This window comes from Camelus dromedarius, chromosome 20 (assembly GCF_036321535.1).
Source record: "Camelus dromedarius isolate mCamDro1 chromosome 20, mCamDro1.pat, whole genome shotgun sequence".
In the NCBI taxonomy this organism is placed as follows: domain Eukaryota; kingdom Metazoa; phylum Chordata; class Mammalia; order Artiodactyla; family Camelidae; genus Camelus; species Camelus dromedarius.
The window spans coordinates 7335073-7362150 of NC_087455.1; the positions used below are offsets into that span (position 1 = coordinate 7335073).

At 38.0% G+C, this 27078-nt stretch overlaps 1 protein-coding gene across 7 annotated transcripts in view; it reads right to left on the reverse strand.

The window, feature by feature from the left end:
• Window positions 1-2266: 2266 nt before the first annotated feature.
• The window catches only part of PHF20L1 (PHD finger protein 20 like 1), a 68948-nt gene continuing 44136 nt past the window's right edge, over window positions 2267-27078 (reverse strand). For 6 of the 7 annotated variants that reach the window (XM_031439656.2, XM_031439657.2, XM_064476831.1 and 3 more), the window contains 9 exons: window positions 25805-25861; window positions 24499-24606; window positions 15052-15216; window positions 11307-11488; window positions 9785-9884; window positions 8232-8427; window positions 5514-5883; window positions 4085-4247; window positions 2267-2652 (listed from right to left, as the gene is read on the reverse strand). In XM_031439656.2, the coding sequence (XP_031295516.1) occupies window positions 2510-2652; window positions 4085-4247; window positions 5514-5883; window positions 8232-8427; window positions 9785-9884; window positions 11307-11488; window positions 15052-15216; window positions 24499-24606; window positions 25805-25861 (1484 nt within the window). In that variant the 3' untranslated portion in view covers window positions 2267-2509. The remainder of the gene's footprint in view (window positions 2653-4084; window positions 4248-5513; window positions 5884-8231; window positions 8428-9784; window positions 9885-11306; window positions 11489-15051; window positions 15217-24498; window positions 24607-25804; window positions 25862-27078) is intronic. The other variant, XM_064476832.1, reaches the window with a different exon arrangement.

Genomic DNA, 27078 nt, shown 5'->3' on the forward strand with positions numbered 1-27078 from the left:
AACCTCTCCCAGTGGGCTTACTTCTCAAAATCAAGCTGACTCTCTTAAGGAATCACTCAGCCGACTACTTGCTAAAAGGCTGCTACCAATTGTTGACACACTCTCTGTTAAATGGGTATGTGCATACAAGTAATCTGATACAGACTTGCTTTAAAAATATAAATTAAAAAATTCAGAATTTCAATTTATATACATAAAAGCAGAGCAAAAATTCAACATCCTACTTAGTAACGGAACTTCCAGTTTGCTGGCTGCTAACAAACACGGCAATCTAATTTAAGACACCCCAAGAACAAATGCACATTAACTTAGCTGTGGTCATCAGGGATTGAGAATATGAGTGTTACTGGGTACACAGGGCCCTCTGCGTATGTGAGAAGAATCTAGGCAACACCACTATTCATAGCTTGTTAAGGATGCTATTTGCTCCATTCTGAAAAAAAAGATATAAATTACATGTCTAGAATTTAACCACAATAGAAGATCAGAGCCATTACTTTAAAACACAAATGAAAGATAAAGTATCAATCTTAAAATATAGACATTAGCAAGTTTACTCCACACATGAAATATAGGCACTATTTTTACTTTAATATGCAAATTTAATAACTACCTCTTATCACCTCTACTAAAGCTTTTCATTTCTCAGTAAGATCTTTGACAAAGTTAACGTATCATAAGTAAATACACAGGACGTATTTTGTATCTGTGATCTTTGGCACATCTGTCAGGTTGGAGAATCTCAAAAGGCAATACAAATTTCTAATGACTGTTCTGCACATTCTTTTAATCATTTTTACATCAAAATATAAGGCTGCAAAAAGGCAAGCTGAAATTTTAGGATATGTGGAATAGTTTTAATAAAGAGTTTTACATACAGTACCTTACATATAGAACAGTGTGTTTGCAAATTTAAATAATATCTGAATGTACAGTGGCATGTATTCTTATCAAAGATAAATTCAAGTTTACTGTCTATCAGTTCTAAAATGCATTTATACAGATCGCTAGAACTGATAAACAGAATGAGGCATAAAATATTCAAGTGTTATATGTCACCAAATAGCCTCCTCTTAACAGTCTTTTTTCCCCTTTTTAAAAAAAGTTTCAAAACCTGTACATACATTTTTAATTTTTAAAAACAGTCTGTTAAAAGGTAACATTTCATGTTAACCACCAATTCTTATGGTCTATAGTAATAAAACTAGACATGTGTAGATATAAATATGTGTAGGTTATGTACATACGTACGCTGAGGTGAGTGTCTGTTTCAAACAAGCACACACACTTAACGCACACCTGCGCGTGTGGCACTGGGGGCGGCACACAGGTCACAAGAGCACTGGCAGACGGGAGGACCTGGGCTCAAAATCCAGCAAGAGCTAACACAGCAACTTTGTTGCCTTTGGTTTCAGAAATCTGTCCACTTGTGACCAAAGCTAAAAGTTTTGAGTGCGTATGTATTTTTTAAAAATAAAATTCATCTTCAGAAATGAAGCTTTTCCAGTATTTCCACTACCAGCAGTTAAAAAAATCCACAGCCACAAATTACTTTGATATTTTTGTCACTCCTCATCCCAGCTGAGGTTATTTACAATTTTTTTTTCTGAAGGCAAACACCAGGCATACTCAGGATCAAACTGTATGTTGAAGCCTGAATACTGAAATTCAACTCTATATATTCTATAAATAGTATATGTGACATATGCATTTCTGATGGACTGATGGCAGCATGTAAGACCTGGGTGAGAGAACTCCCACGGGATTTAAAATTCTCTTTCCAGCAGTATCATCATCATTTGGCACAGTGACCCTTCTGCAAGCCATTCTGTTTTTACAGTGAGCTTAGCGTCAGCAATAAATTCCAATTATTTCATTGTTTTTAAAATATATTCATAATGAAGTAAGAAGCCCACAACTGTCTCCCTCAGAAGTGAGACTTCTACTGTCAGTTTTCTGATTAAGGACATTCATCACCTATGAAACAGCTCATGATCCTATAAAAGTTTAAATACTCTATAAACTTCAGTGTAGTTGGATCAACTGCAGAGAAGACAGTTCTTACACAACCTTATAGAACTCTCCAGAATTTAAATTGCCTCTACAGTGTTGTTTTTGGCCAAATGCTGGTTTACAGACATAGACCTTTTTGCTAAAAACTATATAAATACACCATATGTCTTTCTACAGGTTATCTCCAGCTTCACGTTAGCAACTATTCAACATTCCTGCCAACCTGGCTCCCTTAGCACAGATCACACTCTACCTCTACTGATCCTGGCATATGACACGTGAGCATTTGTATCTTGCTCATACTTTTTTTTTTTTATATTAGCTTCCTTGATAACGTTGTTCTTTTCCTTTCCAAGGTGCCATCCTATTGATGTCACAAATCAGTAAATGACCAAACATCACTAAGCTTTTTATCTATCCACTTAGCAGCCACGTGGATAATAAAAATTAGTCGACTGAACAGAGCCACATTCACTGCATTAGCTGTTCATTGCTGTCATACAGAGCAGAGAGCTGCTATCTGCTGTACTTTGCCCATGTCAATCAGGAGCTGTTTGATGTGGCGTTTAAGTTGGGGCAGCCTGGCAAGCGGATCAGGTGGCTCCAACTCCCCTGTGAAATCAAGCCAGCTTTCCAGAACTAAAAGAGAGAAGAGAACAAACAAATTAAATGGCAACTGGAAAAACAGTGACAAAATGGTATAATTAGAGGGTTGCAAAGGTGGGATGGAGAAAGAGTTCACTTCCCTTTCTCTAGAAAGCCATTTCTGAGTGGCTTAGCATCCTTCATACCTCATCCCACAAGTGTTCTAGTCTCTGCTGGTAACCTTTACCTGTTATTTTATCTGCTGTTATTTTAGGTGATTTTTACCCTTTATAGATATAAACTAACTTCATTTTGGGTGTCTTCTTTCACTGTCTTCTGGAACAGGAAACAGCAGTTCCCTGTGCCTGCTCCACTTTCTATTAATTTAGGCTTGAACTAGCTCTAATTTATCTTAAATGAAATCTAGCTGCTCTAACCACTTTTTTTTTTAATTCAGAAGTTCTTTTTAACAAAGAAAAGAAGGTAGCAATTTCTCAGTGTCCTTTCAGTCCCACTATTTTATCATTACTTTAAAAAATGCAAACATATTAGAAGTCCAGGCAGAATATAATTAATATTCTATACTTTTATTAATAATAATAAGGGATACCATCAAGTTGTATTTTTTCTTCTTCAAAAATCTACTTAAAACTAACTCTACAGCTTCCTTGTAGACAAATGGAAGAAGCTTCTGAAATGGGTTTCCCCTTCCTCTTTTCACAGGGAAAAACAAAGCAGTAGGAATTCTAATTTAGTGTGGGGTGAAAGTATCACATGCTTTTGCAAATAAAAAGAGGGAGGGTAGGGAATATAATGTATGAGGCTGAAAAAAAATGGAGTCAAAAGAATAGGAAAAATACTAGATTAGGAATCAGGTAATCTAAATTACTGTACTTTCTGAACTATAAAATGGGGATAATATTTTTCTTGTCCACTCCTCAGGGCTCCTGTGTGATAAAACAAAAAATAAAGAAGAAAAACATTTGAGAATGTGTATGCAAACTTAAGGTTTACCTACTTAACCTCGCAGGAGTTTTCTGTTGTTGTTGATTTCACTTAACAAATACTGACCAAAGTTAAAAAAAAAAGTGACCAAAGTGAAAACAAAGATTCAAAATGTTTTCCCCCATTCCCCCGTATTTCAAATATGCTTGAAGTCTTTATGCTGACTTCCAAAGAAAACACAGTTCAATGAAACTAATAAATATTCCATATATGGCATACACTGAGCCTGGCAGACAGGCAGTATTTAATAAATGTCCATCTTAAAAAAAAAAAACAAACCATAAGCTAATATGCAGTCACACTCTCTTGAGACTAAAAATCATACACGCCAGACGTGTCACTACGACGTAAAGAGCTCCATCAGATGGACAGCGTCTGCAGTTTCATCCCATAATTTAAAAAACTGAAGAACCTCTTTATAATCACAATAAACACACTTTACAGACTACAGTAACTGTACTTCAGTTCTCTCTTCAATTACCATCAACTTCTTTTTCTATCAGGTCCATCCTGCTGGTGACCTCATTCTGCACGTTCTCTATGTGCGTAAGGAGATTGAGCTGCCACTGAAGATGTGCGTCCCCAGGGTCTTCAGCGCCCCTTTTATCATTGTAAACAAATGCTGTATTCCTTTCAGCTGTATTCTTCTCCAGAGAACCATTGGGAAAAACAAAGAATGAGGTGAAATGTAGCATCATGAAGGGAAAGGTACATTAAAAACCTCATTATCCACAATGATCAGTGAAACCCAATCTGACCCCTAGAGGATTTTTAAAGAAAGTTCTAGCACAGAATTAAATGCCATCTGATGGTCCTGAAAAGCAGACATGCCTGCTGTGTCTCCTCACAATGCCGAGCACAGTGCTCCGTAGTGTGGAGGGCCTTCCAAAAACTGCCCAAGAAACGAAGTTGCTAATTACATTCTTTAACTAGAAAGCCCAGCTAATTCAGACTGACCCCTTTCTCCATTAATCTAAACTGTGCCACAAGTGGAGTGAAGGCAAAAAGCAATAATGGAAAAAAAAAAAATCAAGAAAGTTGGTAAAGGCCAGTATGAAGCATAATTAACTGTAGACTGGACTTCATTGTTGCAGCTAACTCAATGAACTGAGGGAAAAATCAAAATCTTTTAAAAACTTAAAAAGTACAGACTGCTTATTAAAACATACACACAAAATCTGAACTCAGATTCACCAGTGATAACTCATTTCCGTAAGAGGGATGTGAATTTGAAAAAATAATTTATCACCAAATTTCATATAATACAAGCTTTTCAAATTCAGTTAAGTATTTATTTATAAAACTTACTTGATAAAAGAGGCCAGAAAAATAAACAACTAATTTTAAAGTGGTACTGCTCAGTGAAAATCAATAAAAAAAAAATGAAGGCATGACAGCTCTAAGACAATCCCAGTGAATAGAAATTAAGTTTATAAATTCAACGTATACAGAGATGTAAAAATTCAGCTTATTGCATAATGGATGGATATGCATATACAAATAAGCTAAAATTTAAAACAAGAGGATTAGAGCACCACCTTTTATCTAAAACACATTAAAAAGACAAGTTATATAACATAAAGACACCCAGATGCACTGTGATGTTTTCACACTCAGACATTCTCATTTGAAAAAAATGTGGCTCATGGTTTTTAGAGATACCTAAACGTACTTATGAAACTGAAACTTCTGTTAGGGCAAAAGTTTACTGAATGACTGCAATTCTGAATTAGGGGATAATTAAATGTCCAAAGGGCCAATGTTTTCTCGAAGAAAAAGCAAAAATGTGTCTGTACTCTAACAAGGTACTTGTGAACTTGGAAAAATCTGTGAATTCAATATGTTTCATTTCATAAAATTTCCCTTTGTTCTATCATATTTCCAAGCAAAGACAAACGAGCCAGTTGTACCTTTTCGGGCACTCCATCCTCCTTTACTGGGTATCGCGAGCGGCTTCTCTCCCTCATGTGGAATTCCTGTTCGTCTTCAAAACTGCTAACGTCTTCATCGTCATCTGAGCTCCCAGGGTCCACAAGAGATCTGCAGTCTTGACCAAAGCTCTGTGGCTTCTGGTAGCTGTGCTCACTTGTTATGTAAGTTCCTTCCATTCTTAGGGGCAAACGAGGTGGCTCCTTATGGTTTTGTACATGGTATTTCTTCTCTTCCACATTAGCCGTGTCGAACACTGTTATTTTTTTCTCCACCCCGGCAATTACTTGATCTTGATCTTTCCGCTTCCCAGAACAAGCCCAAAGATGCAGGTCAGGATGATGCTTATTCCTTAAAACAAAGTTGGAGAAACAGCAGTTAAAAAACAAATCCAGTAGTAAGTTTAATGCTACAATAGATTTCAGAATATAAAATTATATGGTTAACCCTCGGTTATCCATGCCTTCTGAATGCTGAGTGGACTGTCTCAGGTGGGCTGACCCCACTTCTCTGTTGAAGACCGAGACTACCTCCAAGGCAACCAGGTCAGGAGGAGGTCAGGGACTCAAGACAAAAGTAAAGGTGCTCTTTAGGTTAACCTGCCCCAGGATTTCATCCACAATTTTATTTCTCACAATTTTATAGAAATAAAACCCAGGGAGAAAAGCAATACTGAATGTAATTCTGTGACAGCTCACATCATAATTTGATATATACCCTTCTCTTTCTGTTGATTTTTCATGTATTTTTAAAAATTGTACGACATGAAAAACCTTTTATGTGAGCATATTTAAAAGTTTTTAGTCAATCAAAAAGTGACACTTGCTCATGACAAGCAATTCAGACTACCAGTACGTACAAAGTAAAAACCTCCCTGCTGTGGCAGTTGTAAATAACTGAGGTATAATCTGCCAGACTTTTTCTGTATATATAAAATTTTTTAAATGGGTAAGCATACCTTTTCTTTTCACACAAATGGGGCTCTCATACCATTTGCCTTCTTCATATGTAACATATATGGGCATCTTGCCTTGTGAGTACAGATAGATTTCCCTTACTTTTACTCTAGTAGCTAAAATGGTACTCATGTGCCACCGTCTAGTCCAGCCAACCAGCTCCCCACTGACAGATGTGTGTGTGTGTGTCTGCATGTGTGTACCTTTGCACACTACTGGGAATATTTCAGTCAGATAAATTTCTAGATATGAAACTGCCAGATAATGTATGCAACATTTAAATTTTAACAGGTACTGCCCAAGTGGCCTCCAAAGAGGTTGTACTAATTCCATGCTCACCAAAAGTCTATGACACCTGTATGCATGGAGTCTGCCGAGGACGTGATCAGCCCTAGCCGGGTAGGTGATCATGAAAAGGCATCTTCTAGGAAGACCAGTGGTAGAAGGTTATCCTGGCTGTGAGTGAAGGCCTGGAGCTATGAAAAAGCATGTTTCATTCAGGGATTATGGCTGTGTACAGCTGGACCATTTAGGGGGAAAATTAGGAGAGGGAAGACATGGCAACACAATGGTAGAGAGACTATACATCATGGAAGGACTAAGAGTGCACGCAGGGGGAGCCTGGACTTTGTTCATTGGGCACCAGGAAGACACTGTGGTATATCAAGCTGAAAACAGACAAGCTCATCTTTACTTCTTACTAAGATCGCACTGGCAACCGTATGAGGGATGAACTGAGTACAGGACTGGAGCCACAGGGAATTAACAAGGCACAGCAACTATTCATGTGAAAAGAACAGCCGGGTGGACACAGTCTGAGTGAGGAGAGAGCCAGAGATACTCAGTGCACCAAGCTGCCGCGGGGGGACGGGATGGGGATAGAGGAGGGGAGGGGCACACTTCCAGCCCAAGCAAGTGAGTCTCAGTGAAGGAAAGCTTGTGAAGAACCTGTTTTATGTATAATTAATTAATTAATTAATGGTACTGGGACTTGAACCCAGGACTTTTTTAAAAATTTCATTTATTTTATTTTGTTTATTTTCTTGAGAGGAGTGGTAATTAGGTTTATTTATTTTTTAACAGCAGTACTGGGGACTGAACCCAGGGCCTCGAGCATGCTAGGCGTGCACTCTACCACTGAGCTATACTCTCCCCCATAAAATATATATATTTTAAAGAGGAATTCTAGGCAAGTATTAGGAAGAACTGAAAACGAGAACTTCAAGAACATTCTGATACGTCACTTAGGGAGGTTCAGGGGTTTTTGTTTTTTAAGGGGAAACTGTCTGGGATGACTGAAACATATTTGGTGCACAGCAGACACATGGGTTACACGATCTGTTAGCTCCCTTCAAAGCCAATCTTAAGGTAATTTTAAAATATACCTTTGAATCTATTTCATCTTGACAGCAGTCCTGAAGGAGGACACAACCTACAGGGCGCACTACAGCAGCCGCGCCTTCGTGCACATGGCGAGCACGCAAAACGGTGGCACAGGGACTAGCATCTGCTGAAATACCAGATGCCACATTTCCCTCTCCCGCGCGCATCCACCCCAGGACAACAGGCACGAAGCAGTTACTCATCCAGAATGTTACTGATCTTTCCTTCTGTTTTTTAAGTTAAAATTTATTCAAATCTATTCTGTTTTCCAAACTGCTAATCTGAACCCGCAAAAAGCCAACTGATTTAGCTTGAAATTTACACTGAAGTGTGACCGTCCCTTCATCGCCCCTCACTTACTTTAGTATTCCAATCTTCAGCTGTAACCCGTGCAGTACCTCTGTAACTCCATAGACGTCAGCGAGCAGGTGATGTGTGGAAACTATCTTTTTGGCATTGAGATGAGAGTAATTTTCTTTTAAAAACGATAACCCACACATTCTCCCATTATTCAACCAATCCTTATCATAACGATACTTTGCACTCCATCTCTGACCTGTAGATGAAGTTGACATTAAAGTGACAAAAGATTCCACTTCAACTGCTACCCAGCTGACATCACTCAGTTAAGCAAAGCGAGTTCTAGTACTAAGAACAAATTCAAAAGATGAGCAAGACAGTGCTTCAAAGAGCTGGCACTGTAAGAGTTCCCCTATCTTCAGACTTCTTGCCCAGTTAGGAGAAAAACTCTGTTAAGAATGCGGTCAGTGGCAGGTCACACCTGCGAAGGAACCCTGAGTGTACTGCTTTCCATTTTTTACATACCTGTCATCTGCTCTATAAAAAGGCTAAAGGGGCTGCACAGACATTAGACAGGGGTGCCTGTTTCTCTCACTAGCATTTATTTTGAACTGGATGAAACAAAGAGTTCTAGTTGAGTGAACAGGGACCCCTTCCCAGGTCTAGTATCTCAGAATCCTATATAACCATGGATCTTCGACATCAGTAATTATCATCTCCCATCACAATTAGCTGCTTCTATGTCTGTGCCCCTGCTATACTATGAGACAGTGGAAGGTGTGGTCAGAATCCATCATCTTACCTCTTACCACAGAGTTGGGAAAATAGCAGGCATCCAATAAATGCTGCTGGATGAATGAGTGAACAAATGTCTATATTCACATAGGTCTGAATAATTCTCCTGCTTCTTAATGTTATTTTATTTTTTTGACAGACATGAGAACACAGCAGCCTTCTATTGGAGAATATCTAGATGTGCTCTGCCTCAGAGCTGGAAGTGTACACAACACAGAACCTTGCTACTCGGAGACCCTCTAGCGTGGAGGGAGGGACAACCATGCGGTCGGGGAGCCAATGGCACAGGCTTTCCTGCCGGTTCGGCCAGGCCAGTACCATCCCTGTGCATAAGGCTAGGCACATTCTGTGTCCTAACTGCCTCATCAGTAAAACAAAGGGATTGTACATGATAATCTGACATCTCATTGGCTCTAAAATTAGGTGGATGTGCAGCACCATCAGACACACATTCAAAACCACGTCAGGACGAATGTGAGTTCAGAACATGATTCCATCCAAATAGCCGTACATACACCTATTCCAAAACCAAAACATGGGAGTATAGAAAGGAGCCGGTTCTGCTCCAAGAAGAAGCCACAACCCTCCCCTTCCAGTAAGGCAGTAATTATACTGATGAATTTATGCTAATGCTTTTGCCTAAGTAATTAATATGGAAAATAAAACTATAACAAACAGTGAAAAATATTTTAAAACGTGAACATGGAAGCACAGTCTAACCGACAAAGGGGGCATGGCGCCTTACACAGCCGATGCGATCTGGGCTTTGGAACGAGACACTCAGTGTCTTGCGGTGGGCGCAGGGAGCGGAGTCTTACCAGGAGGGTCTCGGCAGACGTAGCAGATGTACTGGTCTGGGATGCTCTCCTCCAGCAGCCCCATGCACACGCTGTGCTGCCAGCACAGGCACTCTTCACACTGCCGGGAGACAGGGGGCGCTCACGGTCACTGCTTCACTCTAGCAACAGACACCTTCCCTTCTCTCCCATCAGCTGCTTTATTTAGTCTTGCTGGTGCTGCCAACAGCTCAATTCCTTATTTTTTTGTTTTTTGTTTGTTTGTTTGTTTGAACTTAAGTATAGTTCATTTACAATGCTGTGTTAGTTTCTGGTGTACAGCACAGTGATTCAGTCATACAGATAGATATATATTCTTTTCCACATTCCTTTTCATTATAGGTTATTACAAGATAGCCAAGACAAGGAAACAACCTAAATGTCTATCAACAGACGATTGGATAAAGAAGTGTGGTGTATTTATATATGTATGTGGTAGAATATTACTATATATATAATATATATAGTAGACTACTACTCAGCCATAAAAAAATGAAATAATGCCATTTGCAGTAACTTGGTTGGACTTGGAGATGATTATACTAAGTGAAGTAAATCAGAGAGAGAAAGACAAATATCACATGATATCACTTATATGTACAATCTAAAAGAATGAAATAAATGAACTTATTTACAAAACAGATTCAGATAATTCTTAATCCACATAACAAAAGCAAGTGATGATTTACAATGAAATTTTTTTGAAACTGTCAACTATTTCAAGAACTTGCTTCACCCATTAAAATGTGCTCTGATAAACTGGTTTACTCATTAAAAAAAAGTTAAAAAATTATTTCTCTCATCGATCTCTCACACCCTTAAAACTCTTAAAAATAGCTTATTAAAGTGTAGAAATTTTTTTGAAAAGGCAAGTTTGTAGCAGTGACTGTGGCAATGACCTCTTACAGTGCTACCTGCGTGGTGGCCCTATAAATCTGCAGTTCCCTTATTTGAGAAAACCACTAAAAAGGGGGAAAAAGAGATTACTTTTTTGTTTCTATAACTAATATCTCCAAATTTTCCAAATGCCATCACAAAATACCAGTTATACTTTCTCTTTTTCTTAAATACACTTTTTCTACAGGGAGAGGTTGCTTGTAATGGTAATCTTTGCAACAAAGTTTTCCTTTCATCTTTGATACTGTGGTGTTTTCCCTTTGAAGAGCAACTATATGACATAAATTATTAAACAGGATTCAGACCAGCAGGAGAAGGGTCGCTACGATCTACCCTTCAACGTGGATGCTTAGCCACGTTAATGGCTCTTGAAAAGAACTTCAGCTTGAAGACCTCAGCGTAAACACCCTGAGAATGATCCTCAGATAAGAAAACTGTCTACTTCATCTGATGAAGAGGTCTGTTACTGCTGGTAGTTGAAACATGCTGATAAGCTAGAAACCGACACCTTCAAGAGGACGGTTAGTAAAAAGAGAACACAGACGTCTGGATGAATGTGCTGAGCACCCAAAACAACTCGTTCAGTGCTGAAGGGAAGACAGGTCACCTGAATCATGAAGCCGTTCTCCTCATCCATCTCACAGACACATCGCACAATTTCGTTAAGAGCATCATCTTCATCCTGGGATTCCTCAAAATTGGTTGAATCAAAGTCCTGATTGTACTCGTCCCCACTCAGGAGCAAACTCTCCGTTGAAGAATCATCTAGGAAGTCCACATCTGATAAGTCTAGAACATATATAAAAGGATGCTCAGCATTTTTTTTTCCAATTTCATGCCATTTCTCTAGAAAGAAAGGAGCTATGGGAAGTTAGTATAAGCAATTAAATATTTAGAAAGAGAGGGCAGTCAAATGGGAATGGAGCATTTGTCTCTGGACAAAGAAACAAATGATTTTTGAAACTTGGGTAATTATGACTGCCTTACATCTTAACGTAAACACTGTTACAATTAACTCAGAAAGTCTTCCCTGGTCCAGTGATTACAGAGGCTATAGCTAAGGTCAATATTAATTATTTTCATTTGCAGTTTTTCAGTGCTTTCACAAACATTACCCCTTTAGATCCTCACAAGAACAATGGGTTGTAAAGAGAACAGGTTTCATTATTTGCACCATACAGATAACCAGCACTTGAGACAGGTGAAGGTGGCTGCCTAAGGTCCTAACATCAATACTGCTACTCTTGACAGTATCAGTATCGTCAGCCACCACTGCACTTCATATACACCAGGTTCCATGCTGAGCACTTTAAGATCTGTAACTCGCTCAGGAACGCAGCCAGCTAAGGGGAAAGCCGACCGCACACCAGGACTGCCTGCCTCTAAAGGCTGTGTTCTTGATGATTTCATCAGTACTTCTTAAACTGGGATTATGAGTTCCCTAAGTAATTTTTTACATTTTAAATTTTTATTTTGATAAAAATCTTTTTAAAATAAATAATTATATTCTAGAAGTTATATTAGATGGATGACCACTACATACAACTCTATTTAAATGCCAGGTGTCAGGGTTGTACTTATAACACTGTTGAGTCCAAGACTGCCATTTAGCTCAGGCCACTGAGAAAAAAAACTGAGGCAAACCTAAGGAAATATTTATGACAAAGGGAAAGAAATGATGACAGGGCACTAAAGGTTCGCCAGAGTGTGGAGAAATGTCAGGGAAACTGAGTCATCACATGGCACGTGATAAAAGATGGTAAATGGAGGCTAATCCTTGGAGCACTCTGGCTCCCCACCCTAACCTCTAATCACATTCTGACTTAGCCCTTCACCTACTGGCTATTCACCTCCCCTTCCTAGAATGTCAAGAGTCCACGAGGGCAAGGGCTTCTGCACTGCTGAATGCTCCATATCCAGTGCTTAGAATGAAGCCTGATCTGTATGACAGACACTCCAGAATGTTTTTGGAAGAGGGAAGGAGAGAGTCAGTATATGGAGAAAACTTTTTCAGACTTAATCAGACCAGATGGAAGCTGCCTGAATTCAAACTAAATAATTCATGCTATTTATATTTTAAATATCTCATATGATTTAGTGTTTCCTTAGCTTCTAATCTTACTTATTTTTTCCCTGACTCAATATTTTTGAATGTTTTATAGAAAAATAAATGTTTTCCTCCCTTTAGGATCTTAGGACATCTTGGAGAAAGTTAAGGTTAGTAGAAATCAAACAGTAGTAGAGAAATGCAAGAAAACGTTAAAGCAGTAAGAAGTAAATTAATTAGATTTACAAAATTTTTCTAATATTAACAATATGAGCAGTTTTCAGAACCTGAAGAAATTTCATTTATTCATAATCTTGCAAGCTTAAATCCAAAATTAGTACTTTCTCTTGGGCTTTCCTGAATATAAGTTCATGCTTCAAAATGGCAGACTAGAACATGGATAAACAGTTTCAAACACTGTTACAGCATATATGTGGTATTAAATGGACGGCAATCATAACAGAGTTAGAAATGAATTAAATGTAAAACCTATTAACATTGCAAGTAATTAGTGTGTATCTCACACAGGCTTGTATGATGTCAGGCTTTATGGTGTTAGGATGCAAATTTAATATATGGCCAGAAAATCCAGTTTGACTAACTGGCAGCATCAAATCAATGCTTAGATGAATTCCGGGGGTTAAGTAAATGGGTCACTGGGTTGAACGTTACAGAAGAAGCGCAAGTACAAGTTCCCTCTTACACTGGAACAGCCACCTGGACAACAGCTCCACTTGAGTGGCCACAGAACATTGTTCTCTTCCAACTAACTGCTACCCCTTGAACTGTCACTGCTGTTTCCCCAGACGGTATTCTCAGCGTGATTTCCAGATCAGCATCGCCTGGGAACTTGTTAGAACTCAGAACTTCTAAAGGTAAGGCCCAGAAATGTGTTTTAAGAAGCTCTCCAGGTGGTTCTGATGCAAGCTAACATTTAAGAGCCTCTCCGTCTTCCTTCTCACAGCTCCGCACTTGGAACCATGAAGGGTGGGGGGAAGACAGAGAACTGAGGGCAGAGATCCATGACTCTTTCCAGCCCTCAGCTGTTCTAGCTCCAGCAACACTGCCGCCCAGGTATAATCTCCCCACCTCCATCACTCTGTATAAGAAGACAGTTTTCAGACCTTGATGGCTCACACTATGGGTGTTCTTAGGTGATTTTCAGCCCTGGCTACCAGGGCTATCTTGCCAGGATCTGTCCTCCCAGACACCTCAGATTTGTGTTCTGCTGCAGGAGCCGGTATCATATTTTAGCATCACAGGAATAAATATAATGTACACCTGGAGTGAAGAACCACTGGCCCAAAAGGGAAAAGGGAACTTGTGTTTGTTAGAAAAGGGGGGGAGGGACTTTTTCCTAATCCTCGCTCCCACCAATTTCTTTTTAGATTTGAGATTTAAAAATCTCAAAAGTGCTATGTGCGTATTTTAGAGTAAAGGAAGGAATATGCTTCACTGAAAGGAAAGGCAGGAAGTGAGCTCCCCATAAGGTTCCTTGGGATTTTACATAAGACGACCCCCCACTCCTTATTCTTGTTCTTCACTCCCTGACTCACTTCTGCTGTGCTAGAGCTCTGGTCTGGAGCCACTGCCATCAATGTCTAGTTGGGAGTCTCTCTTCCCACCACTTAGAACACTGGAAGGTTAGAGTCCTCATACCTTCCACTGTCAGGACCCGACCTGCAGGAAAACCTGACAGATTCCAACTCCAGGGCTCATGTCACCACCTGACATGGCCTTCTCTCTACAGACCTAATACCTGAATGTGTTCAAATCATTGATCTGAACACATTTCCAGACATTTAGTAACAGATGTACCTGTGATCAGGAATTCAAAGTGCATTTTTAAGACTAGGAGAAATAACTGGTAGAAAAAGTACTATCTGAGGAGTTAAGATAGGCCTGGGTTTGAGTTTTAATTCTAATGCTAACTAGCCCCCAAAGTTACTTCATTGATAAGCCTCTGCTTATATATCTATGTAATGTGGGTAACAGTATCTACTTTCTAAGTTGGCAGTGAAAATGTGAAAAGGTAAACACACCTACAGAAGACCAGTATACAGTAGACACTAACTGTTTCCTCACCACCTATCCTACCATTAAGTATAAAAGCCAATTTTACCTTATATAGATTAAAAAGCAGCTCAAACTTCTAATGTTGAGATTTTCATAATAGTTTATGGAATAAATAACTTTTTAAAATTGTTTGCCCTGCTCAGATAGGCCTCAATAAAGTACGTTTTATTCTCAGTTCGACATTTAAGAATTTTAAGATTTGTTTTAAACATTACATGGTTACACATACTTTCACCACTAAGATCAACTGACAAAATTGCCCTTGGGTACTGATATGTTGTATTTTTCTCCGTAAACATGCTTCGCAGAGCCAGAGAACTCCCAGAAGATCGAGTTAGTGGAGAAGAGCACCTTTCCAAAAAGTCTAGGGAACTGTCTTCATAGTCTGAATAGTCTGCAACATAAGATACATAAAGAAATATTAATAAAGTGTCAGGTAATCAAGAAGAGTCAGTATAAAAATAATGAGAAAGTCATGTTTTATGATACATAAAATAAGCATGCGACCACTTTCTCTTCTCATCCATGAACAACTAGACATTATGCATCTGAGCAACTGGGTTTGGCAAGAACACTGGGAAATACAGCCCAGGCAGTACCCACACAGCAGGGAGCGCCACGTTCTCGCTGGTACCCGTAAACTCTTGTCAAGCAGTCCAGAAGTGAAAAAGGATTATACCTACATTTTCTCTTCATTATAATCACAGCTATGTCTGCAGTAAGATGTGCAAGATGGAAATTAATTTTTTGTTTTTTGCAATTTGTAAAGATGTAATGATGTAAATGATGTCCAGCATGTCAATTATTAGAGTGACAATTTGATCAATAAATTCTTCAGCAGAAAACCTCTGGATGAAATTAACTGGGCCTGAAAGAAATTAGTCAAAGTTCTGTCTCCCTCAGCTTGGGAGTCATGGAGACAGATGAGCAGGGAGAAGCCGAACACAGCCTAAAGAGAGTGGAGCTGTAGGAGAAGCAGACAGGAGGGGGTATGCATCTAGGTATGTGGGAAGGCTACGAAGCAGAACACCTGGCACACTACACAAACTATAAGACTGCAGCTGGAGCACAGTAAGTGAGGGAGGGAGATAAGAGATGAGGCCAGAGTGACAGGTTAAAGATTTTTTTTGTTTTTAACTTTATCCTAAAGGCAACAAAAAGTCAAAGTTTGTAAGGGGAAGCAGGATGTGACACAAGTCCAGTTCCATTTTTCAAAAATCACTCCAGCTGTAAAAGGGGAGGAAGGAGGGCGAGGAGGCACAAGTAGAAGTGGGGACACAGTTCAGAGGCTGCAGCACAGGCCAGGCAACAGATGCTGATGGCCTGGGCTGAGATGCAGATTTAGAGGCAGATGCAGTGATGTGTGGAGATGGAGGGCTGAGATGGCGTCATCAAGGGCGATTTTCAGGTTTCTGCTTGAACAACTAGGTGTGGAAACTGGGGTTCTGGGATGGAGCTGAGGTGTAAATGAGACGTGGAGAAATAAGGGAAGAAATGCAGGTTTGGAGGAAGACTTTTTAAAGATGGGAGATCCTACACATTGTCCATATAAATTTAAAAATGCAGGGGTCAGTGAGAAATGCCAGGATTTTAAGAACAGAAAGACAGACATTCCCTCCATTTCAGTAGAGACAAAGGAGACGACTGACGTATGTATTCGGGTAAGGACGCACATGTGGAGAAGAAATGAGCAAGTGCTCATCTGTTGGCTTCACTTCCTCAGCTGAGTGTGAGGCACAGGATGTCAACTGAGGCACACTGGGCAGTAAGTAAGAGGCAGAAAAAGCTGAAGAAAGGTAGAGAGTGGGAAATTAAGTTTCCAAGAGAAGAGCAGGCCAGTGCTGGTGTCTACTGAGCATCTATTTGAAATTGGTGGTCAGGGGAGGCAGAATAATGGCCCTTTAAAATGTCCACATCCTAACCCCCAGAACCCGTGAATACGCTAGGTCACATGGCAAAGGGGAATGAAGGTGGCAGATGGAATCAGGCTGGCAATCTGCTGACCTTAAAAAAAGAGATTTTCCTGAATTATCTGGGTTGGCCCAATGGAATCACAAAGGTCCGTAAAAGTAAAAGAGGGAGGCAGAAGAGTCAGTGTCAGAGTGATGTAAAGTAAGAAAGACTGGAGCTGCCACTGCTGGCTTCTAACATGGGAGCGGAACACGAGCCAGAACACGCGGCAGCCTCTGGAAGCCGGGAAAGGCAAGAAAATGAATCCTCCCCCAGAGCCTCCAGGAAGGAGTGCAGCCCTGACACCTTGATTTTAGCCCAGGGAGACCCGTTTTGACTTCTGCCCTTCAGAACCTTAAGATAACTATTTTGGGTTGTTTTAAATCACTGTTACATAGTAATTTGTGCAAGTAGCAATGGGCAATGAATATAATGGTCATCATAAATACCACAGCATCGCCCATGTTTACTGAGGGTGCTCCACGTGCCTAACATGATTCTAAGTGCTTTATGTGCATTAACTCTTAATCCTCACAACCATCCAATAAGGGAGCTACAACTGCTAACACTATTTTACAAATGAAAAAAAGAGGCAAAAAAGGTTAAATAAATAGCCTATGAATACACAGCTATCAGCGGCAAAGCCAACATTCAAACCCAGACAGGTAGAGCACAGAAGCATAACTCTTAACCAAAAAGCATTACCAGTGGAGTTCAACGTGCACATAAACTGGAAAGCTTGTTAAAAGCTTCCCAGGCCTCCTCACAGTCGTTCGGCGGTGGGGACACCCTCGGATGGTGCTGATGCCATCAGACCGCAGAGCAACCTCTCACAGACTCGCAGTAACTGCACAGCACACATCAAATGCTAGCCAGGTACTATGTTAAGTACTTCACATCGATTACCTTACGACATCCTAACAATAAATCAACACAGTAGAAACTCTCATTGCCATTTTACAAGTGAGGAAAGTGAGGTTCAGAATTTAAATAACTTGCCAAAGATCACCCAGAGCTGTAAGTGTTGCAATCAGGATTTGAACCCACATGCTCAGCTCTCAAAGCTGCCCTTTTACTGACTACCTGTTATAATGCCCTCTCAGCAAAACCGAAAGCAAAAGGACTGGCTGAGTGTAAAAGTAATGACAGAAATCTCAATTTGGTGTTAAAAATAAAACATGGCTGACATTTAATCTCTCTACAGTATACTAGCAACTGAACAAAAGTTCTTAGCATTCTATACCCGACCTGTGTTCCCCACTCCAATGCCCTCTGTCTATCATGAATAAAAGTCTACGCTATGTTTCAGGGTTAGATCAAATGTGATCCTCTACGTAAAGAAGGAGATCAATTACTCCGGCTTCTCTAGATAGAATTTATTTTGTACCACCTCACCACACACGTAACACATCACACCTTTTCTGCTAGGTATCTATGCAAGCTTGTCACTCTCACCATACACCTATACGCTTACTTATATGCACCTGGGAGGGATCTTTGTTTTTACTATGCAATACTTTGGATTCTCTTTGCATTTCTTACTCTAGTTCTTTTAAATCTTTGTATGCCTTCAGTTTTCTCAGATTTACAGATACATGAAAGACAAAGAGATGAAGCGATTTGCTCAAAATAACAAAGCTAACAACTGGCAAAGATGTCACTCTTGATTGCACCAAAACAACAATTACTCACACGCAGACTGAACGCAATGTTAGTTTTGTATTATGTAACCTACTTCTGGTATAGCACAGGGAAATATACACAAAATGTTATGATAACTCAGAGAGAAAAAAATGTGACAATGAGTGTGTATATGTCCATGAATGACTGAAAAATTGTGCTGAACACTGGAATTTGACACAACATTGTAAAGTGATTATAAATCAACAAAAAATGTTATAAAAAAACGAAAAAAAAATACCTTGTAATAGCTTATAATGAAAAAGAATGTAAAAAGAAATATGTTTGTATATGTATGACTGAAACATTATGCTGTACACCAGAAATTGATACAACATTGTAAACTGACTATACTACAACCAAAAATAAATTTAAAAATTAAAAAATAAATTAAAAAAAAATATGTGAACCCACTATTGCATGGAATAATTATAAAGGACTACTTAACTAAATTACTACTTTTCATCGCTTCATTTAAACTAATAAATAACTACAAAGAACCTAGTATGCCAACGAAGACAAGGAGGGAAGAAAACACAATCTAGCAAATAATCTCTAAGGTAAAGGAGATGAGATTAACAACGTAGCATGATGATTAAAAGTTAAAATTACGACTCAGAACCCAGATTGCCTGGAATTCCATCTGAATTCTCCACTTTCTAGTCGTGTGAGCCTGGACAGCTCTCTTCATCTCTCTCTTTTACTTAACATTGTAAAATGGGGGCAACAGGCCCCACTATAAAAGGTTAATGGGGGGATGAAATGAACCAGCACGTGTAAATGCTCAGACAGTGTCTGGTACATAATAAGCACCAGCACGATATGCAAAATAACACCGAGTGGTGGAAAGTAAGAGTTTTTTAAACTCCTTAATGGTATAGTGTAGACGAAAATACACACTCTGTTACGAACCTCATGTGGTAATAATGTGAATTCTTTAAAATGAAGATGTCTTTAATATTTCAAAGTTATTTAAAACCCTCTATTTCCAGCTTAAAGAACACTCTTCCAATTTAATCATCTGGGGAAAAGCATCACGTCCAAGGTGAACGTAAATAGCCCAGAATAAATTCTCAGATGTAATGATTAATTGCAAAGATGGTGGTGATTACCCGACCCAACACCTGCTGTGTACAAAGAGCAATGTTCCTGTGCATCTTTAGTATCTGCCAGGACTCTACTTTCAAAGGTAAGATTTTCATTTATAGGTCTGATTTTAAAATATAAACAAAGATATGAGGCTCTTTTCTTTTTAATTAAAAACATAAAATATATCAACATTTTTAAAGGTTTATTTTTTAATGGCTCTTTATAAGTAGGGTTACCATAGTTAATGGTGGATTACAATTCTGAGGTACAAATTTTCTCTGCAATTTTTTCTCTAAGACATCTTAATCCTCATCACTCTCCCTTCTTTCAAGTTACCATTTCCTGCATTCTCATGACCATCTCTCACTTTGCTACCAAGTATGGCCAACTTCTTACTCTGCTCTTTATCAGCCCCTCCCTCTTAGCTTTCCCTGCTTCACAGGTGTTTCAGTACCTGAGGTTCTGCATCTGCTGCTAAGTACTGGAACACACCTGTTTGCCAATGCGGCATAAGAGAACTTTAAAAGCTTGGCCTTTCCTGCCCTGACGCCTCGGTGGGTGTCTCCACTAGAATACCCAAGGCAGCCAAAACCCCTCAGCCTGTGGTCATCAGCAGGGAGCTCACCTGGCAGCCTGTCCTGCAGTGGGAAGCTTGTCATTTCCGCATTCTGACCCATAATCACGGGAGGGTGTTCACTAAACAAAGGGATCTGTGGATGATGGTTTCTGTTTAACTTTAAGTTTCCCCTAGTGTGGAGTCCCCAGCACTATCTGTGAAGGGGCAGGGGCAGGGAAAAGCGATGGGAGCAGCGCAAACACAGGAGTGTCTGGAAATGTTCAAGACACTCTCCGGAAAGTGGTTTCAAGTTTTTCAATCCCATTCTGATTCCTTATCTTCAAATTTATTTTGGTAGCTTTAGAGTTAAGAGAATGTGGAAACTTCGTATCTTGTGGAAAAATCAGATGTTATTTTTGGCCTATAGAGAGAGTTAAAATCTGAAGGATCTACCAACAATGATCACCAACTCTGAAATTATCCTTTGTGCCACTTTCCAATCTGAACTGATAAATTCCCTTCTCCACCTCAGAGGTGGCCACTGACCTGAATTTCCATCTGTCATTCTCTTGCTCTTCTTTATGCATTTGCTACATACATTTGAATCTCTAAACAACAGACTGCTTCGTTTTAAAACTTTTCAATCTTTACATAAATGAAATCGTTATCACTGTACACGTTTTCTTCAATGACATGATTTTTAGCTCATTCATTTTGTCCATGAGATTCCAGTGGGCTTAATTCATTTATTTACATAGTGATGTGGATTCCACTGAAAGGACAGGTGGGCATCTCGGCCGATGCCAGCACTGCCGTGAACACTCTTGTATACATCTCCAGATGTGTCCTGTGAGTGTAGTCAGGAGTCTGAGGTCACGTGGCACGCACACCGTCAGCTTCTACTCTGATGCCCACTGGTTTTCCATAGCAGTTGTACAGTTGTCTCCATTTCCTCAGCAACATCTGACATCATCCACCTAATAATTTCAGTCCATTTGGCAGGTATGAAATAATTTCACTAGGTTTTAAAAACTGTATTATGCAGCTTCTCTTAAGACTGATGCATTGTACTATATATTCAATTGGTTTCCACTTCCGGGAGATTCCTGTTAAAATCTTTTGTCTATTTTCATACTGGGTTGTCTTTCTTCTTGATTTGTCAGGGTTTGAAATACGTTCTGGACACTGACGCTCGGTCAGGTGTCAGCACTGCAAGCGTCTTCTTATGTTTTGTGTTCTTTTCACTCAAGCTTTTTATAATGCTTTTGATAAACCAAGTTCATTTCAGTCTAGTTACATTTTCAACCTTTTCCTTCAGAGTCAGCATTTTTTGTTTAGAAATTCCTGCCCACAGATCATACAGATGTTTTCCTATACTGTCTTTCAAAGTTCTTGAGTTTTTCCTTTTACATATTAAGTCTTTAATCAACCTGGAATTGATTTTTTACTTATGGTGTAAGATAGGATAGTTTTATTATTCTTCACCATATGAATTATAACCTGTCTAGTACCATTTACTGAAAAGTTCATCCTTTACTGCTAATCTAAGATGCCAGCTTTGAATAACCAAGGTTTGCAATATGTATGGGTCTGCCTTGGATTATCCTGTTCTTAATCAACATGTCTGTTCTTTCAAAATAGCTCACTGCTTTAATAACTATGACTGAATAGTAATTCTTCTCATTGTTCTCCAAGAATGATTGTATTATTTTTTCTCTTTACTCATCCATATTAAGTTTTAGAATCAGCAATGAAATATATAGATTTATTTGAAGTGATATCTTTTCAATACTGAATATACTAACCCATGAACATGAATTAGCTCCCATCTATTTAAGGCCTTCATTATATTTCTAAATAAAGTTTTATAATCTGCTATTCATAAATATAAGTACACATGGATATATCAAATGGCTTTTCTGCATTTATCAAAATAGTAATGTTATTGTGGTGACTTTCACTCACTGATTTTCTAATGTGAAACCAACTTTGCATTCCAATCCTATGGGTCATATTTTTAAATATTCTGCTAGATTTTATTCCATAGCATTTATTTATGTGTTTTGCATCTTTGTCCACAAATAAGAACAGCTTGTGACTGTCCTTTCTCATACTGCTGTCTTCTGATTTTGAGAGCAAAGTTATTTAAATCATCTAAAGTGAATTTGGAGTTATATTAGCTTCCTAGGGCTACCCCAATAAATCGTCACGAATTTGATGGACTGAAACAACAGAAATTTATTCTCTGTAAGTTCTGCAAGCCAGAAGTCCAAAATTTGGCGTCAACAGGCCCATCTTCCTCTGAAGGCTCTCGGGGAAAATCCTTCCTTGCCTCTTGCAGCTTTTGGTGGCTCACGTTCCTTGGGCTTGGGACTGCTTCTTGTGTCTTCACACAGCCTTCTCCCTTATGTGTCTCAAATCTCCCTCTCCTTTCTCTTATAAGACGACAGTCACTGGTGTTAGGGACCACCCCAAATCCCAGGTAATCTCATTCTTAATCATATCAGCAAAAATTCTATTAACAAATGTCATCACATTCACAGGGACAGGGGTTAGGAGCTCAACACCTGTTCTGGGGAAACACTTTTCATCTCACTATAGAAGTGTTCCCTCTTTTTCCAAATTCTAAAATGATTTATGTAAGTTTGGAATAATCTGTTCCTCTAATGTTTGGTAGAACTTGGCAACAAAACTCCTTGGGCCAGGACTGTTTCTTTGTGGAAAGATTTTAATAAAATACTGATTAAATTTCTTTTAAGGCTTGAAGACTATTCAGGTTTTTAACCTTCCTGAATAAGTTTGGTTTTTGGCAATCGTCCATACCTTCAAATAACCTCTCATATTCACTGGCATAAAATTGTTTACATTATCTCATTTTTAATGTCTGAAGCACTGTAGTTATGTTCCCTTTATTCTTAATATTGTTTGTGCATTTTGTCTTTTTTTTCTTAATCAGTCTTCCAAAAGGTTTGTTAATTGTATTAATTTTTTACAAAAAAAAATAATTTGGGCATTTTTTAGTTCTTCCTAGCATTTTTTTCAGTTCATTAATTTCCACTCATGTATTTAATTATTCACTTCTACTATTTTTAGGCTTGTTCTTTTCTAACTTCTTAATCTGGAGGCTTAGCTGACTTTCAGCCTTCTTTTCTAATATAAGCATGTACAAAAATAAGTATTTGTCTTATAAATGCCATTTTAACTGCATTCTCAAATTTCAATATATATATAGTATTTTCATCATCTGTCAGGTTCTCAACATCTTATTATATTATTTATTATTATTATTATTTACGTTTCTTTCGATACTGCTCTCTCATCCATGTGTTATTTAAAAATACTTTGCTTGATTTCTAAACATACAGGACTTTTTATTTTTTCAATACTGATTTTATTTAACTATAATTGTTATCACAGTTACAAACTATGGTCTGAATTATACCAATCTTTACAATGTGTTGAGATTTGCTTAAAGCTGCATCCCACAGTCAATTTTAATAAATGTTTGCGTCTACTTGAAAAAACAGTCAGCTCCGCAGCTGCTGAGTCTGGTGTCCCAGACAGGTCTCTTAGATAACTGCACAGCTGCCGTCTTTCTTATCATCCTTACAGACACTTCTGACCTTTGTTTATTAATTACTAAATATGATATGATAATGTTATTCAGTGATAAAATTTAGAAACCGTTTATCTAGAAAGATATAAAGTGAACTGAAGCTTTATCATTATATGGTAACACCCTATCTCTAGCAATGATTTTTGGCTTATAAAGGATATCCTTTAGAGACAGGCTACTGATAGAAAAATCATTTGATTTTTTTTCAGGTTTTTCTAAAAATATTTTTCTTCATTTTTGAAAAGTAATTCAAGGGACTATAAAATTCAAGATTGAGAATAATTCCTTCAGTACACTGAAGAGTGCTTGGTCAGGGTATCTAGTCCACCACAATGCTGGAAATAAAAGACTCTAATCGGTTGCAATGATTAACTTAACAGACCACTTAGTTAACAGACTGTAGTAAAACAGAGTTGCATATTTTCAAAATTAGCAAGACAAAGGAAAGCTACCACAAGAACCTCTTAGTTCTCAAGAACAGGGGGATCTTGTCCTGCCTCCATTTTGGTAAAAGACAAAAGTATAAATCATCTTAGAATTTTAAAAAACGGGAATCACCATTTTAGCATACAGTCGGCCCTCTGCATCCAGAGGTTCTGCAACTGTGGATTTAACCAACTGCAGACCAGTTTTCAATTTCCACAGGTATGGAGTGGAGCCACAGGTATGAAATGCCAACTGTCTCCGCCATTTGATATAAGGAACTTGAGCACCCGTGGATTCTGGTATCTGCTGGGGGCCCTGGAACTAATCCCCTAAAGACACTGAGCGAGGACTCTACTTACCATGCTGCTTAGATTTCTTTTTCTTCTTCTTCTTCTTCTTCTGTTTTGGTTTATAGTGATCTTTGTCTCTCTTCTCTTTTCTTTCTTTATCCTTTTCTTTTCTCTTACCTAAATGACAAAAGTGAGTAAGTTAGTAATCATGACTGATTCTGAGTTGTTCCATTGTGGTTAACCTAAAAGCAGCATTTAGGTTTTAATCAGCTATTCCAGTCACCTGCCCAGAGTGGATGGATTCAATTAAACTGTTCCTGTCATGAGTCTGGAACTCCTGATTAGCTTACTGGACTATAAGAGGGGATCTTCATTAGCAGTGTTGAGAAATCCCAACTCCTGACACCTTAAAGTTAACACAGACAGTAGTTAAAATCTTTAAATGAGTAATATAACTCAGTTTCTGGGTGTGGCAAGAAATAAACTCCGTAACTTAAGAAAGCCATAACTGAGGAGATTCAGCATTTCCATACAAAATTTAATTAGAAAATATATTAGAAGATTAAAAAAAAACTTGACCTTTTTTCCTTTGGAAAAATAAAAAAACTAAATCGATTCCATAAATAACTCCTCCAGTCTTTGAATACTTTCCCATTGTGTACAAGAATGAAGACAAACACAAAGAAAAAAAACTTATTTCATTAAACTGAACTCTGTTCCCAAATTTTTAAATATTCCTTTCCCCCATCACATGTACTTTAAAGAAGATGAACAGATGTTAAAACAGTATCCTAGAATATTTTATTTAAAATTAATTCATCATATATATTCAACTACTATTCCAACTCAGAATGGATTAGCCCATAACTTATCAACCATACTGAATCAACTTTCAGTAACCCAAGCTCCAATTAGCTAATCTGTAGAATATTTAAGACTATTATCTATTATTCTAAAACTTTTAGTCATTATAGCACAGAAGACAGAAAAGACAGCAGAAAAGTTAGTAACTTTTTATAAGGTAAGTGAAAGAAAAAAGTCTGAAAAAAGCCAAGTTTAAGTTACCATCCTTTCTCTAAGTTTCAACAATAATAAATGGCAGCTTATTTTTAAACAGCCATAATTTTAAAGATGTTCAAAAACATTAAGTTCTCGAGAAAGCCTTAGGATACCCTGACAAAAAATACACATATTACTACAAGATATATATTTAAGAAATCACATATTTGGAGCTGAATAACACTAATAAACACTGAAACAGATGATCACTTACACCTAAAGGAGCACTAACAGGTAAAAAGTAAGGGACAGACTATGTCCTCCCACTGCCAAGCCATCTACAGTCTTTTGCTTAAAGATTACTTTCTGTTCATACCAAATGCTGTTGAGCTTTTTTCTTCCAATTTCACTTTTTTTTCTGTTTTCGATATTCCTGCAGGTTCAGGGGAAAAATATGTAAGTTTAGTCAGAAGGGGTTAAAAGTATGGGACAATGTTTTAAATTACAATTGCTCACAAAATTCTAAAGACTCTTTCCCCTTAAAGGTAAGATTATCTTATTGCCTGAAATAGTAACAAAGAAGTAGGATTTCTTAACTTCAAAAAAATGATAAATTAAGGATGATTTTTGTTCCTTCAGAATACTCAGATTAGACTCCTAGTTTCACCATTTATTAGCTGCATGTCCTTGATTAAATCCTTTAATCTCTCTGTGCTTCAGTTTTCTTAACTGACAAATAGGAATAAGAGTTCCTGTCTCCTATTGTTATCAGTGTTATATGAGTCAAAAATATGTAAAATGCTTAGCTCAGCATCTGATAAATAATCAGTGCTTTTTTTCGCTTTTCCCTTTGTGTGGGACTACATCACTTCTAGAAATAGCATAAATATGGGTCTAAATATAGAAAAATATTAGGATAAATACACCAGGCAATCAGTTAAGATCAACTCTGGCATCACAGTCTTTGCAATTCAGAAGATGCTGAAATGCACTCTAGTGATAGGTCCATATATAACATTTTTTCTCCTGTGATAATTATGACAAAATGCTATTCTGGTCATCCAAATGAAATATTAAATTTCATATTAAATGATACTGGTTTTCAACAATCTGTATAAAATTTTTTAACTAGTATTTAACCTCTGTTGCCTACAACAAACTTGTACCTTTGAACTCCATCATGAATGTGTTATTAGGCAATGATAAAAGCCAAAATAGAATTATTCTATAAGTAACTTTTACTCTTTATCCAAATGTAAAATATAAAGGCTTACTAACACACACAAAAATATTCAACCTTAATGGCATTTAGGTATTATTACCAAATAGCCCGAAACACATTTTTAAATAAACAGTGTACCTCAATAACTGTGTAGCTGACAAAGACACACTTAACTAAGTTTCTCAACTCATATTCTACCATTCCCAATGCTACTATCTTATGCATGTCTAGGGTTACTTTAAGAAAAACAGTATACTTGCATTTAAAATACAAATTCAGTCTATTAAATTATGCTTTAATATCACCATTTATGAGTTCTTTGATTTTTTAAATCACTCCAATTGCACAGCATCAAAAAAGCTAGCATTTTGTTCATCCTACTTCAAATACTTTACATAATTTAAATGAACACAACAAAAATATAAAAA